General features: G+C 41.7%; 1 protein-coding gene across 1 annotated transcript in view; it reads right to left on the bottom strand.

Moving 5' to 3' along the window:
- Positions 1-18,135, bottom strand: part of B3GAT2 (beta-1,3-glucuronyltransferase 2) — a 285,624-nt gene that overhangs the window by 97,645 nt on the left and 169,844 nt on the right. The window contains exon 2 of the mRNA XM_077289950.1: positions 3,613-3,757. Coding sequence (XP_077146065.1) covers positions 3,613-3,757 — 145 coding nt within the window. The remainder of the gene's footprint in view (positions 1-3,612; positions 3,758-18,135) is intronic.

The raw sequence follows: 18,135 nt of genomic DNA, 5'->3' as shown, positions 1-18,135 counted from the left end.
TCCAATTCACCAAACAATTTTGCCCCTATCTACATAATGGGGAAAAAGTGAAAGGAAAAGTGTTGGAGGCGTCGCAGCTACAGGCACAAAATTTTGCACAGTCACACGTCTGGACCCTGAGAGCGTCAAAGCTATGTTGTGAGGTGAAATTTTAACCCCGCGCTTTCCAATTCACCAAACAATTTTGCCCCTATCTACATAATGGGGAAAAAATGAAAGGAAAAGTGTTGGAGGCAAATTAACAGCTGCCAGATGTGAACAAGGGGGACTTAAAGAATGAGAGCAATGGCGCCAAAGAGTATATACTGTACAGTTGCTAAGGTGGGGCCCCGACATGGGATAATCACCACACCACCACGGGGATATGAACACACACACAAAATGCGCCACACACTACCACGTGCTCGAACACATATACCACCCTCAGCGCACATTTCACCACACATACACCAACCTCGCCACATAAAAGTTGAAACACAAAAGTCGCCGCTCAAAACTCACCACGCGCAAAACTCTCCACATGCAAAACTCGCCACACGTGCAAAACTCACCTCATGGAAAACTTGCCACACGCAAAACTTGCACACGCGGAAAAATTGCCACATGCACAAAAGTTGCAACACATGCAAAAGTTGCCTCACACAAAACTTGCACATACTCAAAAGGCACCACACATAAAACTCGCCACGCGCAAAACTCGCCATGCGCAAAACTTGCTGCACACAACTTGCTACACTAACCTGTCACATGCAACTCGACACACAAAAAGTTGCTACACGCATGTCGCCACACAAAACTCATCTCACAAAAGTCGCTACATGCATGTCGCCACACGCAACTCAACACACACAACTTGACACACGAAACTCGCCCTAAAACACACACAAGTCTGGTATTATCCTTCAAAAATAAAAATCTGATTAATAAGCTGACAAACTACAAGAGCAACAAATGTACCATATAGGAATCCGGCAGCTGTCAGTCACATGACCAGTCTATTATGTGTATGTGTGAGCTAATATATACTGCCAGGGGGTGGGCTTACTGTTGGCTGGGGATTTATCAGGCTGCCAATTTAGCTTACAAATACTGAGGTAAAAATACTGACCAAATAATGTGTGAACGAGGTCTAATACAGGAGGAGATGACATACAGATATATACTATATACAGGAGGAGATGACACACAGGTATATACTATTTACAGGGGAGATGACACAGGTATATACTATATGCAGGAGGAGATGACACACAGATATATACTATATACAGGAGAGATGAAACACAGGTATATACTATATAGAGGAGGAGATGACATACAGGTACATACTACATACAGCAGGAGATGACATACAGGTATATACTATATACAGAAGGAGATGACCCACAGGTATATACTATATACAGGAGCAGATTACCTACAGGTATATAGTATATACAGGAGGAGATGACATACAGGTATATGCTATGTATAGGAGGAGATGACATACAGGTATATACTATATACAGGAGGAGATGACACACAGATATATACTATATATAGGTGAGATGACACACAGGTATATACTATATACAGGAGGAGATTACATGCAGGTATATACTATATATAGGAGGAGATGACATACAGGTATATACTATATACAGGGGAGATGACACACAGCAGGTATATACTATATACAGGGGAGATGACATACAGGTATATACTATATACAGGAGATGACATACAGGTGTATACTGTATATAAGGGAGATGACAAACATGTATATACTGAGGTGAAAATGAGAGGCGTGAGGTGAAAATGAAAAGGTGTGAGTGCAAAATGAGAGGAGTGAGGGAAAATAGTGGAGTGATCGGAAAATGACAGATGTGAGATCGAAATGACAAGTGTTAGGGGGGAATGAGAGGAGTGAGGGGGAAAATAAGAGGAGTGAGGGGGAAAATAAGAGGAGTGAGGGGGAAAATGAGAGGTGTGAGGGAGAAAATGAGAGATGTGAGGGGGAAAATGAAAGATGTGATGGGGAAAATGAGAGGCGTGATGGGAAAATAAGAGAAGTGAGGTGCTATAACTAACCACAGATATTTACTATGCCCAGGCAACGCCGGGCTCTTCAGCTAGCTTAGATTTACAATCTCCATGCTTTTTTCATGGTCAACTTTGTGTGGCCTGTTCAAGAGTTGGAACAGCCAAAAATCTGTTTGTCTTTGCACCTGAAGGAAAAACTAAGAATGTTGTTTATCAAAAGGCTCTCGAATAAGTAGTAGAAGATTACTTCACATTACTTGGCCAATTTAGTTAAATCTGTGTGGAATATCTCTGGTGTTGAAATATATGTTGTAAAATGCTTCTATTAGCTTAGTTTTTGCCTTTTGATAATTACATTTCTATCTACTGTATTTGTTTTGTGTTTTTTTTGTGCAGAATAAATTTTTGTTAACACATTCTATTTTGCTAACAGCAGTTATTACCCCGGGCGAAGCCGGGTAGTACAGCTAGTAAACCAATAAAATGCATTGGGTTGAACATATTAAACAACTGTTCAAAATACAAATCTATATTTTTTTTACTTCAAATTGTTGTCATGAATGAGAACATTGTTTAGAAATGGTGCTGCGCTCTTCCATTGGCAGTGTCTAGTAGCATGGATTAGCTTTTTTGAGAAATGGAGGTTCTAACACTGCTGTGTGCTGCTTTCCTATAGTCATGGGCAGTTTTGAAGTAGCGAATAGTCATGGTTCTTAGCATAGTCTTGGTAGTAATTAAATCCAGTCAATCAAAAAGGGTTATTTTTCAACCAAAATAACCATTGGTTATATGATTGCTATGGTAAGCGCACACTATGTGCTTGGAACGCGTAAGAATCGATTCCCTATTCCATGTGCTGGGTTTTTAATATTTTTTCTTTGAAAATAAAGAAGTAACTTTATTCATCTACTGAATTTGCCAGAGTGTTGGAACCCTAAAAAGATATTTACAAGCCCAGTAACCACACAGCATTAGTCTACTAAGGACAAAACTATTGACTGGTTGCCTCTAAGAAGTCTTCATTTAGCTCTTCATCTTTATGGCTGTGTTCACATGCAGTAGTCATGCTGCAGCTGACATTTGCAACAGCCCTGAACTGCTGAGGTCTTTCTACTGTTTGGCTGCATAATTACTGAAGTCTGCAGGGAAACAGCTGTATCGCCTGCAAAAATGTGACCATTACAACTGGGCTGCTGCAGTTTTCAGCAGAAGTATGACTGCTACCTGTGAACACAGCCTCATTCTCTAACTTGTATTGCATGAGACCTTTCTCTCTAGTTTTAAGGAGAGTTCTTAATTTCATACCTTCCCATAATGACAATACAATCACTTTTATTTTCTATGGTCTCTTATTAATCTCCAAAAGTTCTGGATGTAATCTCTTATAAACTATAGATGTATAGTGGTGGTTTCTTTGCGTTATTTCCTTTACCGAGTTTCTTATCCCTGCGTCTTATAGGAGCCCTAATAGTTGATTTTCTGTATTACAGTATATTGTGTTATTTAGATATACCAGCTGGTTAATAATTTTGTAGAGTATTACATGGAATAAGCGAGGATGGTGCATACACTTTACCATATACAGCTTACCTGCCATGTCAATGGCAAATGGTCTGTCTGCTCGCCATCCTGTGTACCAACCCACAACCTTTCCATTTTCTACAATTGGACGTTCATACCGTCGCCCGCCAACAAGGCCCACTGGCCATACCGAGACCTTCTGAGTTGTGCGCATCTGTAAAGAAGAAAAATAAATATAATATAAATATAGTATAAGTTTTATAGTTAAAAAGATGTCATTTTATGGATGAATGGCAAATGGCATATCCTACTTCCTATATAATCTGGGTTGTGGATATGACTGCTTACAGGGATCCTGTCATGAAAAATAATGCTATTAACCTGCAGATATTGGGTTAACCTGCAGGTTAATAGCGTTCTGAAGTTGCCCGGCACCTGCACTGGGGATCCAATGCTGTAGGTAAATAAACTTTATTCCTCCTGGCAGTTTGGGGCTTTCAATCATAGGTTTGAGACTAGCGTGGCTTCACTCACCTCTCAGTACATAGTGAACGATGGCTAAATCCATGCCCCGGCACTGACTAACAGCCAACTCCACATTAGAGCTGGCTGTCAGTCAGTGCCAGCGGTGCGGTTACAACTATGCACTGAGCAGTGACTGAAGTTGCGCTTGCCCACCCCTATGACTGAAAGCCTATACTGTCGGGAATAATAAAGTTAATTTCCTCCCGGCAGCGGGACTCACAGTGTGGGTGCCAGGCAGAGTCAGAACACTATTGACCTGCAGATTAACCCCACATCTGCATGTTAATATCATTTCTTTACATGACACATTCCTTTTAAAGTCTCCTTAGTGGACCTCAGAATTGTTCAAGGAAGAAATGCTAAATGTGCAGAATAATACATTGGTTCATTGTACCTAGTAATGTCATATCCATTATGACCACATTGTCTATTAGCTCTAGTGCTCTATATATTCTGTATATGTCACCACCATATATTATGTATGTACTGATACATATTTGCAGTTGGAACCTGGGGCAAAATGTATATAAAAAAGCAAGTTGCTTGTTAAAGGAGAATATTTATGTATTAATGGCAAAAACACTATATTGTCTAAAAAAAACCACTTAGAACAAAACATTTTCCTGCCTTTTCCTTTGACACTACAATGTATTAATTTGAAGTACCCTTTGACATTACAGCTCTCTAGACTCATAAGCATCATGGAAGCTAACAGACACAATAAAACAAGATGTTAAAAATCACAATTAATGCCATATCAATGGCCTTGAGTGGTATAAATTGTGTATATGGAAAAAAGGTCGGCATCATCACCCGGCGCACCCGGGCAAGTGCCAGGGCCCTATGCAAGCGGGGGGTCCACTCGCCGTCACTGGCATCGGGTCCCCACCATGCTTTAAGCTGTTTGAAATACTCACTCTCCTCGTTCCCTGCAGGCTGCAGGTCCGGTCTCTTCCGTGTCTTCTGACTCTGACGTCTCAGGGCAGAGGGAGCGATGATGCCGCTACAGCGTGCTCTCTGAAAGTGCAGAGAGCCAGAAGAGGCTGAAGACACTGGATCTGAGGAGACAGAAGCTGAGGCTAGCAGGGAATGAGGAGAGGTAAGTATTTATTTAATTATTTATTTTTTTTTTTATGTATGGAGCATTATATGGGGCCCATTATCTATGGAGCATTATATGGAGCCTATTCTGTATGGAGCATCACATGGGGCCCATTCTATATGGAGCATGATATGGGGCCCATTCTCTGTGGAGCATTATATGGGGCCTATTATGTGTGGAGCATTATTTGTGGCCCATTCTGTATGGAGCACTATACAGGACCCATTATTCTGTATGCATTATATGCAATCCTTTTTTCTGTATGTAGCATTATACGGGGCCATTATTCTGTATGTAGCATTATATGGGGACCATTATTCTGTATGGAGTGTTATATGGGGCCCATTATTCTGTATGAAGCATTGTATGGGGCCCATTATATACTGAATGGAGCCTTATATGAGGTCCATTATTCTGTGTGGAGCATTATATGGGTCGATTCTCTATGGAGCATTTTTGGGGTTCATTATTCTATATGGATCACTATATGGTCCCATTCTGTATGGAGCATTATATGGCGTCCATTATTCTGTATGGAGCATTATATGGGGTCCATTATTCTGTATGGAGCAATATACTGTATGGGGTCCATTATTCTGTATGGAGCATTTTATGAGGCCCATTGTTCTGTATGGAGCATTATATGAGGCTCACTATTCTGTATGGAGCATTATATGGCGTACAATATTCTGTATGGAGCACTATATGGGCCAATTCTCTATGCAGCATTATATGGCCTCCATTATTCTGTATGGATCATTATATGGGGTTCATTATTCTGTATGGAGCAATATATGGGGTCCATTATTCTGTATGGAGCATTTTATGAGGCCCATTGTTCTGTATGGAGCATTATATGAGGCTCACTATTCTGTATGGAGCAATATATGGGGTCCATTACTCTGTATGGAGCATTTTATGGCGTCCATTATTCTGTATGGAGCAATATATGGGGACCATAATACTGTATGGAGCAATATATGGGGCTCATTATACTGTATGGAGCATTATAAGAACCAAAGCACCTCAGTAGCAGGACAATATAAATGGCAGTACTCAAATAGTCATTTAAAATGCCTTTATTAAAATAGCAAGCGGTAATACCATATAAAAAGTGCCTACATTTAGGAATCCCATGAAACAATCATAAAACATAACATAGAGAATATATATAGTGGACATAATCAAGAATTAGCATACTGAAAAATATTATGTATAGAGAGAATAGTTATATAAAATAGGCCCCCTATTTAAAAATAAAAATACAAAAAACTCTTTTATCAGTGATATCCAGAACAAGAGGCTATAGGATATACCTGTACTTATATTGTTATACAATATATATAGGGAAAAGGCCCATAGAAAATCACTGAGTGTGTATAATCTTTAAAATTTGTAATAAACCATGCATATGATAAAGTGCTTGAAGTGCATAAAAAGAAAAGTAACACGTGATAAGAAAGGGGGAACTCTTGTCCAAGGATCAGTGCAACAATAGTGCAATAAAAACATCAAAATAAACTTGTGACAGAAAAAGGGGGCTCTATACCTTTAAATGCCTCTGGTCCTATTGTAGCACATACCCCAAACAACCACACATACACTATTGTTGTTGATTTTCTGTGGGCCTTTTCCCTATATATATTGTATAGCAATATAAGTACAGGTATATCCTATAGCCTCTTGTTCTGGATATCACTGATAAAAGAGTTTTTTGTATTTTTATTTTTAAATAGGGGGTCCATTTTATATAACTATTCTCTCTATACATAATATTTTTCAGTATGCTAATTTTTGTTTATGTCCGCTATATATATCCTCTATGTTATGTATTCTGATTGTTTCATGGGAGTCCTAAATGTAGGCACTTTTTATATGGTATTACCGCTTGCCATTTTAATAAAGGCATTTTAAATGACTATTTGAGTATTGCCGTTTAGATTGTCCTGCTACTGAGGTGCTTTGGTTCTTCTGGTATTGGAGTGGTTTCACTCTTTCTCTATTAAGCACTGGAGGTCCTCACCATAGGATTTTCTTTGTTTTTTTATATACTATCTTTTTATTTTCTGTTGCTTGGTATATCGGTTAAGTTGTATGGAGCATTATGTGGTGCCCATAATACTGTATGGAGGACTATGTGGTGCCCATAATACTGTATGGAGGACTATGTGGTGCCCATAATACTTCATGGAGGACTATACTGTCTGGTCTAAAATTAACACTTTTAGATCCCCCCAGCCTAAGCACTGTGCGCTTTGAGGATTCTCCAGTTTCTGTGCTGTTGTAGAATTTACAATAGATATCACTCATGTGATAGAAGAAGTTAGTGAAATCTTTGGCATTTCACTATATCTATATTTCTCTGCGTATCTGTGCATCATGTATCGTGGTATGTGTTAAAGGGGCCCACAAAAACCTGGAGCCGACCCTGTATGAAAAACCAATGTATATATATATATATATATATACACTCACTGGCCACTTTATTAGGTACACCATGCTAGTAACGGGTTGGACCCCTTTTGCCTTCAGAACTGCCTCAATTCTTCGTGGCATAGATTCAACAAGGTGCTGGAAGCATTCCTCAGAGATTTTGGTCCATATTGACATGATGGCATCACACAGTTGCCGCAGATTTGTCGGCTGCACATCCCAAAGATGCTCCATACAAGGCAGGATGGATCCATGCTTTCATGTTGTTTACGCCAAATTCTGACCCTACCATCCGAATGTCGCAGCAGAAATCGAGACTCATCAGACCAAGCAACGTTTTTCCAATCTTCTACTGTCCAATTTCGATGAGCTTGTGCAAATTGTAGCCTCAGTTTCCTGTTCTTAGCTGAAAGGAGTGGTACCCGGTGTGGTCTTCTGCTGCTGTAGCCCATCTGCCTCAAAGTTCGACGCACTGTGCGTTCAGAGATGCTCTTAGGCCTACCTTGGTTGTAACGGGTGGCGATTTGAGTCACTGTTGCCTTTCTATCAGCTCGAACCAGTCTGCCCATTCTCCTCTGACCTCTGGCATCAACAAGGCATTTCCGCCCACAGAACTGCCGCTCACTGGATTTTTTTTCTTTTTCGGACCATTCTCTGTAAACCCTAGAGATGGTTGTGCGTGAAAATCCCAGTAGATCAGCAGTTTCTGAAATACTCAGACCAGCCCTTCTGGCACCAACAACCATGCCACGTTCAAAGGCACTCAAATCACCTTTCTTCCCCATACTGATGCTCGGTTTGAACTGCAGGAGATTGTCTTGACCATGTCTACATGCCTAAATGCACTGAGTTGCCGCCATGTGATTGGCTGATTAGAAATTAAGTGTTAACAAGAAGTTGGACAGGTGTACCTAATAAAGTGGCCAGTGAGTGTATATTGTCTTAATCATCTAATGTTAAATATAACAATCGATCTCTACCCATGTCTGCAAAAGTGGCAAGTATGTAACCACTGCAGATAGACATATCAAATATTTAATCGCTTTAATGGAGGAAAATAACAGTAGTCAACGTCTCAAATTGCGTGTACTATGGGACTCTTGAAGTAAAGGGTTTTCAAAGGAAGATTACATATATATTAGACATTTTCTTCATTTTTTTGATTTATTAACACAAGGTATAGTAATATATGAACTTCAATAGATTTGTATCTTTTTAATTATTGGGTACCTGTATAGTGTTAGTAGACTTGTTAAATGTATGACACTTACGTGGCCATTGAGTGTTGCTTGGCTTGACTGGTTTTTACAGTATTAACAATGACAAAATAAAATCCTTTTTCATCATGCAGAAATGCTTTAAGAAAAAACCCCTCTCAAGTCTAAATGTGAAAGCTGACATAAAAGCAAAGGAATATGGGATGTGTGCCTCCAATTTATAAAACCTTTTTTTCCGGCTTTTCAGCATAAAACAGATCTTGGCGTGTTTATTCTACTTTCACTGATATGATTTCCAGGAACATTTAAGACTGATTGTCTTCTTTGAATGCACATTTATGTCTTTGGCCTTAGAGAAAAATGTTGAGCAATCGATAGAAAGCAATCAATATAGGTACATGTAAATACTATATACAATAAAAACATGTGACAGTTATGCTGTTAGGTTATGCTACTATGTGGCTTTTCACATCTATGTTGAACCCAAGGCAGGATTACTTTTACCAGCTGGAAAAAGAAGATGCTACCAAGCAAGCTGCATATTCTCCCCATTATATTATGTGCAAATGCTGTTAACTGTAATTGAAAAAAGCAACTGAATATACATTATATATATATATATATATATATTCACACTCAAACATGGAAACGCAAATCACAAAGGTCCTGGAGCTCTTTGGGATCGTCCTATTCTTTCACAAATGCTTGTAAAGTCAGACTGCATGGTTAGGAGCTTGATTTCATATACCTGTAGAAATTTAGCTGATGATTAATAGGTAGATCCCAGTTCTATGTATAATTGGGATCTACCTCTTAATCATTATGGAATCTGTTTGGGGAAGGCCTTTTTTTCTGTTCCAGCATGACTATGACCGAGTGCACAAAGCAAGGTCCATGAAGGTACTATTGGGTGAGTTTGGGATGGAAAACTTGACTAGCTCTCACAGGACCCTGACCTCAACCCCACTGTCCAACATCAATGTTTGTTAGGTCAAACGGGTTGAATGGGCAAAAATTTCCACAGACATTCTCTTCCCGGAGTAATGGAAGCTACGTTACCTGGAAAGAGGTAACCAACTTCATATTAATGCCTATATAATAGAATGGGATGTCATAAATGCTTCTGTAAAGAAACAAAAATTCTGACCAGCACCTCCTAACAGAATCAAGCAAGTATGAACAAGGGACAAGCTTATGTGACTGTATTGTATGCAAACCAGACTGAACCACATCTAAGGTAAACGGAAACATACAGTGGCATGTAAAAGTTTGGGCACCCCTGGTCAAAATTACTGCTATTGTCAACAGTTAAACAATTTGGAGATTAAATGATCTCTAAGGCCCCTTTCACACATCAGTTTTATGCCATCAGTCACAATCCATTGGCTCGACGGATCGACGGATCCATTGCAGATTGTGAAAAACTGATGCGACAGATCTGTTTTTTTGGACGGATCTGACTAGCGGATCTGGCTAATTGGATCGGAGCATGCTCAGTTAAAAAAAACGGAATTAATCGCCGAATTCCATCATTTGACGGATCCGGCGCCATAGCCTTCCATTCTAGCAAACGACGGACGGAGATGATCCATCGCGTTCTGTTTTTTCAACGTACACAAAAAACATTACTTTCTCCGTTGTCTCTGACCGCCGGGCAAACAATTTTCGGTGGATCCGACAAATGACGGATGAAACGTGAGGCCATCAGTCACAATCCGTCGCTAATACAAGTCTATGAAAAAAAACTGATCAGGCGGCATCAGTAGCCGGATCATTTTTTTTTCAAAATTATACGGATTGCGACTGATGGCAAAAAACTGATGTGTGAAAGGGGCCTAAAAGGCCTAATGTTAAAGACGACACATTTCTTTTGTATTTTAGGCAAAAAAAAATATTTTCATCTTTTAGATTTTAAAAATTACAAAAAGGAAAATGGCCGATGCAAAAGTTTTGGGCACACTTAGAGATTTGTGTGCTCAGATAACTTTGACCAAGATTTCAGACCTTAATTAACCTGTTAGGGTTATGGCTTGTTCACTATCATTGTTAGGAAAAGCCAGGTGATGCAAATTTCCCAGCATTATAAAAACTAAAAACCCAGCCTCCTCTAACCGTGTGCCAAAAAACAGCAGTCATGGGTTCTTCTAAGCAGCTGCCTAGCACTCTGAAAATGAAAACTATGAAGGTCCACAAAGCAGGAGATGGCTATAAGAAGATAGAAAAGTGTTTTCAAGTTGCCCTTCCCTTAGTGCAAAATGTAATTAAGAAATGGCAGTTAACAGGAACAGTGGAGGTCAAGATAAGGTCTGGAAGCCCAAGCAAAATTTCAGCGAGAGCTGCTCATAGGACTGCTAGAAAGACAAATCAAAACCCTGCTTGACAGCAAAAGACATTCATAAAATTTTAGCAGACTCTGGAGTTGTGGTACATTGTTCTCCTGTTCAGACACCTGCACAAATATGGCCTTCGTGGAAGAGTCATCAGAAGAAAGCCTCTCCTGCATCCGCACCATAAATTCAGTGTCAGAAATATGCAAAAGAAAATCTAAACAAGCCTGACGTATTATGGAAACAAGTCCTGTGGACCAATTGGGTTAAAAAAGAACTCTTTGGCCACAATGATCAAAGGTACAGTATGTGTGGATAAAAAAGGGCACAGAATTTCAGGAAAAGAACAACTCACTAACCATTAAGTATGGGGGAGGATCAATCATGCTTTGGGGTTGTGTTGCAGCCAATGGCACATGAAGCATTTCATGGGTAGAGGGAAGAATGGATTTAATAAAATTTCAACAAATTCTTGATGCAAACATAACACCATCTGCAAAAAAGCTGAAGTTGAAAAGAGGTTGGCATCTACAAATGGATAGTGATCCTAAACACACCTGAAAATCCACAATAGTCTACAAGCTGAAGTATTGCAATGACTCTCACATTCCACTGATCCGAATATCTTTGAAAATCTGTGGCTGCACCTGAAAATAGCAGTCCATCAAGACAACACAGGGATCCCACAGAACTGTAAGAATTTTCCAAGGAACAATGGATAAAAATCCCTCAAACAAGAATTGAAAGACTCTTGACTGGCTACCAAAGCGTTTACAAGCTGTGACGCGTTCAAAAGGGGGTGTTACTAGGTTCTAACCATGCAGGGTGCTCAAACTTTTGCATTGGCCTATATACTTAAATTACAGAAGAAATGTGCCATGTTTAACTTTAGGTATTTCAGAGATCATTTCATCATCAACTGTTCACAATAACAGTAATTTTGACCAGGGGTACCCAAACCTTTACATGCCACTGTATGTGAAATCTAAACTGCATTACTGCTAAATAGCATATACTTAAAAAATAAAGGTACTCAACACACAAATTGGCTATCTCAATTCATGTGTGCACCCCAGCCATGACTAAGCGACCTTTCCCTGATGGGACCCAAACCTTTTATATGAGGAATGTCTCTCCTGTAAGGTGTAATGTGTAGGTGTCCAAATACTGTAGTCCATACAGTGTGTATATACACATACATTATATATGTATATAAATGTATACAGTTTATTTAAGATATGAATGAATCTTTTGACATTTTAATTCACCATCTTCAACAAAGTTGTTTTTTTTTTAAATAGTTTTGCAGCTAATTGCAAATACTGCAAACTCTCTGGCTTCTCAGAAAAGACGAGTGTAACATTCTAAACTTTCATGCAAACACATCTTTAGCAGTGTGAAAGTGACCTCATTATATGAATGGTTGGTGATCCATTAGTAACCAACACCCGTTTAATAGCACAATGAAACTGACAGATTTTTCATGTGTTTTAAAATTGGAAAAATATCCATTTTAGTCTTTTGTGATAAGGTAAACCATTCTGTCAATGCCTGTAAGTCCAAGAGAATTACTGAAATTTCCTTTGCAAGGACCTACTGAGAATTTACCTGCTTAGATCTGTAGTCTACGCCAAACCCTGGAAGATGTTTTGACGTGATGTTGACTCTCCTCTTTACACCAACACCCTCTTACTTTGCTGACATCATCTCATCACCATAATCTAGCTCTCAGTTTTTTGACCAAGACACTCTCATCATCCCTGAATCGGACGACAGTTGTCTCAGTGTGGGAAATGTCTTGAACTCTTTGCTCCCTCCTTCAGATTCCAACCTTTAGATTTGCCCTGACTCAAGAGTGTCAGTACAGCCTCAGCTGCCATTTCCCCTAAGACCAAGACTGACCAAGACTGACAGCGCCACCAACACAGGCATTTGAATTGTGCCCTCCATCTCACACGGCCCTACTTTATCTGAGTATAAATGAGGACAGTTCATCTCATCCAATACATCAACTGGAAGAAGTAGTTGTTGTGAAATATTTCATTAGCCCCTGGAGTGCTATGACTTAGGTGACAAAGTAGCAGAACAGATAGATATGGGGAGAACTGTGTAGAACAATGACTTAGACTGACAATGTCACTGTCAGAAATAGCTTCATCCTGATGTGACTGAGAAGACTGCTGTGCCATATATTCCATAAATTCTCCACTTCTAAAAATATGCTTGCAAGGGAGGACAACTGTGTCCTTGGATTGATATTATTACTACCCATACAGCTGGTGCCAGTTGTGGTGGTCGTGAAGGTGTTGGTGGTGCTTGTGTCACCTGCATTTTTAGCCATGGCTTGCTTTTTCTTTCTTATTGCATGTGCAGCCGATGTGGCTGCATTGGGACCCGGAGGTGGAAGGGGGCCCGTGCAGGACATCTAACACTGAGGGCAATCTGACCTGTTTATCTGGCCCCGAGGCTATGGGGGGCCCCTGGCCATATTGCCCTCATGTGTGCTGGGCAGGGAGCTATCCTTTCAGCTCTGCTGCCTACAGGAGAAAATGGTAGCAGAGTGGAACTGCAGGGAACCATCCTGCTTCCTGCCCATGCTTCCTGTCTGACACAGCAGAGCGGCTGGATGACATCATTCAGTGCGCTTCTGTGTCCGACAGAAAGCTGCTGGCGATGAAGATGCTGTGGGACATGTTTAAAGAGGTGAGTGGTGCTGATTGTCTGTGTGTGTCTGTAGGTGGTGGAGAGGGCAATAATGAGGTGATGGAGAGGGCAATGATGAAGGTCGTGGGAAAGAAGGCAATGATTGAATGGGTGAGAGAGATCAGTGATGGGGTGGCAGGGGAGAAGGCAATGATGGAGGTGATAGAACAGGCAATGATGGGGTGGTGGGGAGAAAGCAATGACAGAGGTGGTAGAAAGGGCAATGATGGGGTGGTGGGGGAGAAGGCTATGATGGAGGTGGTTGAAAGGGCAATGATGGGGTGATGGAGGACAAAGCAATGATGGAGGTGGTGGAAAGAAAAAAGATGGGGTGATGGGAGAGAAGGCAATGATAGAGGTGGTGGAAAGGACAATGATTGGGGTGGTGGGGGAGAACAATGATGGGGTGTCGGGGAGAAGGCAATGATTGGGGTGGTGGAAAGATCAATGATGGGGTGGGGGAGAAAGCAATGATAGAGGTGGTGGAAAAGGCAATGATGGGGTGGTGGGGAGAAAATGAAGGCAATGATGGAGGTTGTTTAAGTGGCAATTATGGAGGTGATGGAGGACAAGGCAATGATGGGGTGGTGGAAAGAACAATGATGGGGTGGTGGGGAGAAGGTAATGATGGAGGTGATGGAAAGGGCAATGATGGGGGTAGTGTGGGAGAAGGCAATAATGGAAGTGGTGGAGAGAACAATGTTGGGGGTGATGGAGAGGGCAATGATGGGGTGGTGGGGGAAAAGACAATGATAGAGGTGGTAGAAAGGACAATGATTGGGGTGGTGGGGGAGAACAATGATGGGGGAGTGGGGGAGAAGGCAATGTTTGGGGTGGTGGAAAGGGCAATAATGGGGTGGTTGGGGAGAAGTCAATGATGGAGGGGATGTGAAGGGCAAAGAAGGGGGTGGTGGGGTAGAAAGCAATGATAGAGGTGGTGGAAAGGGCAATGACAGAAGTGGTGGGGGAGAAGGCAATGATGGAGGTGGTGGAAAGGGCTATGATGGGGGGGTGGTGGTGGAGAAGGCAGTGATGGAGGTGGTGGAGAGGATAATGATGGGGTGGTGTGGGAGAAGGCAATGATGGAGGTGGTGGAGAGGACAATGATGGGGTGGAGGGGGAGAACAATGATGGAGATGGTTGAGAGGGTAATGATGAAGGTGGTGGAAAAGACAATGATGGAGATGGTGGAAAGGGCAATGAAGGGGTGGTGGGGAGAAAGTAATGAAAGAGGTGGTGGAAAGGGCAATCATGGGGGTGGTGCGGAAGAAGGCAATGATGGAGGTGGTGGAGAGGGCAATGTTGGGTGTGATGGAGAAGGCAATGATGGGGTGGTGGGGGAGAAGGCAGTGATGGAGGTGGTGGAAAAGGCAATAATGGGGTGGTGGGGAGAAAGAAATGATAGAGGTGGTGGAAAGGGCAATGATGGGGGTGGTAGGGGAGAAGGCAATGACCGAGGTGGTTGAAAGGGCAATGATGGGGGTGGTGGGGGAGAAGGCAATGATTGAGGTGGTTGAAAGGGCAATGATGGGGTGATTGAGGAAAAGGCAATGATGGAGATGGTGGAGGAGAAGGTTATGATGGAGGTGATGGAAAGGGCAATGATGGGGTGGTGTGGGAGAAGGCAATGATGGAGGTGGTTGAGAGGACAATGATGGGGTGATGGAGAGGGCAATGATCGGGGTGATGGGAGAGAAGGCAATGATAGAGGTGGTGGAAAGGACAATGATTGGGGTTATGGGGGAGAACAATGGTGGGGTGTGGGAGAGAAGGCAATGATGAAGGTGGTTGAAAGGGCAATGATGGGGTGGTGGGGAGAAGGCAATGATGGAGGTGGTTGAAAGGGCAATGATGGGGGTCGTGGGGGAGAAGACAATGATGGAGGTGGTGGAAAGAACAATAATGGGGAGGTGGGGGAGGAGGTAATGATGGAGGTGATGGAAAGGGCAAAGATGGGGTGGTGTGGGAGAAGGCAATGATGGAGGTGTTGGAGAGGACAATGATGAGGTGATGGAGAGGGCAATGATCGGGGTGATGGGAGAGAAGGCAATGACAGAGGTGGTGGAAAGAACAATGAGTGGGGTAGTGGGCGAGAACAATGATGGGGTGTGGAGGAAAAGGCAATGATTTTTTTATTTTACTACTTAGATTTCTGCAGAATACACATCTTCTATCTATCCCCCTTTTTTTCCTCCTCTACAGTACCATGGCTATGGTCCTTATATGTGGAACTATATATTTCATGTATCTATATTCTTTCCCCTGCTGCATTTCACTCTATTATTTTCCATGGAGTCCTTCCCCTTTCTTCCCATATTTCCTCCCGTCTAATGTACATCCCAGCCTCATTGTGATCATTGCCTCTAGTTGCCACATGACAGGAGGCATCTCTCATGTATATAAGTGTTTCCTATGCTCAGCGCTGAGTACTCCTGCCTCCTGATCGCCGCTACCATTCATTTACACTCCCCCCTATATGAGCGCTCCTTGGTTCGGTCACCCTAAACGGTACTGCGCATGCTCCGCCCTCCCTGGTCTAAATGCGCAGCTGCAATACCTATCCCCGAACCTGGCAACCACTGCGCAGGCGCCGGTCTGAGACGCACGCCGCTCTGCGGTGCAGACCTCGCTCTCAATACATAGGGGGGCACGACAACAGACACCAGTTATGACCGCTTCTGCGGTGTATTTAAAGCGCCAACAGCGGCTATACCAGCCACTGCACCACCAATGAGACGGACACCTTACTCCTGAAGTCTACTTAGAGCTGGTAAAAACTGCGCTTTAATGATGTGCCAACACCCTTTGCCTCCTTTTGTTTCCAGTTGACCATATATTTAACCATGTCCTCTCTGCTTTTCTCTAGTCCTTGGGGACTCTCTCCCTATTTTTCTTCTTCCTAAACTACTCTGCTTACTTAAGGTCAGTACATTATTATGGCGTCTTGAACAGTGCTCTATATATTTATGTGCTTGCTCTTAGCCCAGTATTATATGCTTACTCTTTGCCCAGTATTATGTCTCAGTACAGTAATGTTCTTTTGAACAGTCTTCGCACGCAACCTGATTTCAGGGTATTTCCATTTACTTCTATATGCTACTATTTATTGTCCTAGGACATAGATGTGTCCGTATTTAGTATACTTAGTATATTGCAACTTGTGGATATTTATATGTATATATTATTCTTGTATATATTGTTATTTTTTAAAAAAAACATATATGTAGATCTTGTGGCTCTATTTAGGAAGTTTAGTTTTTGTCCTTAGGCATTATATATGTTTTTTCTTTATGTATGTATACCTGTACAGCACACTTATATGTTGCATTTGTTCTTGCAGTGAGATTTTGAAAAAGACCGTAGCAGGTCGAAACGTCAACCGTATTGTCCGCAATCACTTGTTTTCTCTGTAAAAATTATTTGGTGGTGCCTGTGCACTTGAATTAAAAGAATTTCTCACATTTTGAATCAAGACTTGAGTGCGGCTACTTTTTGTATATTTGAAGTCGGATGTTTAGCCAGCACCTTCATTGAACTTTACAGTGTGCCCATTATATTCTCTTCTGGATACGGTACTTTATGTTGATGGTTGCACCTGTTTCCTGATGTCTACGAATACCTTTGCCTTCGATGAAGTAACAGCATCTAACATTCTATCCAAAGTTACGAATTCGAGTGAATTTTTACGGACACCCGCACAAGATATTAGAAGCAAGGACTATGAAAAAGAACGCCGAAGACTGATGTCGTATGATTTACATTCCATCACCCTGGCGGAGTATTACAAGTTGAGCCGCATCCCGAGGGGCCTCCGATGTAACTTACGTCCTACATTATTCGCAGATAAACCCGACTACTGTGAAAGGTACAAACAAATTCTAAATAAGTGTTCACTGGATCTTATCCTTCTCACTATTGAAACCCTCCAGACGGCTATACTCGAGACAGAAACCAAGGTGAAATCGATAGAAGAACAACTCTGCTCTACCATCTCCAACACAGATTGGCAGAACCTGAAAACTAAGACAGATAAAATTATAGAGGACAATCGGAAAACACTTCAAGAAAAAAAGAGGAACAAATTCTACAGGGACTCAGAAGACTACAGATTGGAACGTGTCTACAAATGGAACGAGTCTACAAGCTTTGGCCAAGGTCGAGGATACTATTCCTCAAGACGACCCGGCTCCTTCAGCTCCGACAGCAGTGGGTCTTCACACCAGGGTCGTTTTTTAGGGAACAGACCACCTGGAAGGGGCAATCCGAGACAACGTGGAGGAGACCG

This window comes from Ranitomeya variabilis, chromosome 2 (assembly GCF_051348905.1).
Source record: "Ranitomeya variabilis isolate aRanVar5 chromosome 2, aRanVar5.hap1, whole genome shotgun sequence".
Classification (NCBI taxonomy): Eukaryota; Metazoa; Chordata; class Amphibia; order Anura; family Dendrobatidae; genus Ranitomeya; species Ranitomeya variabilis.
The sequence above is the reverse complement of the archived record's forward strand: the minus strand, read 5'-3'. Positions and strand labels throughout refer to the sequence as shown.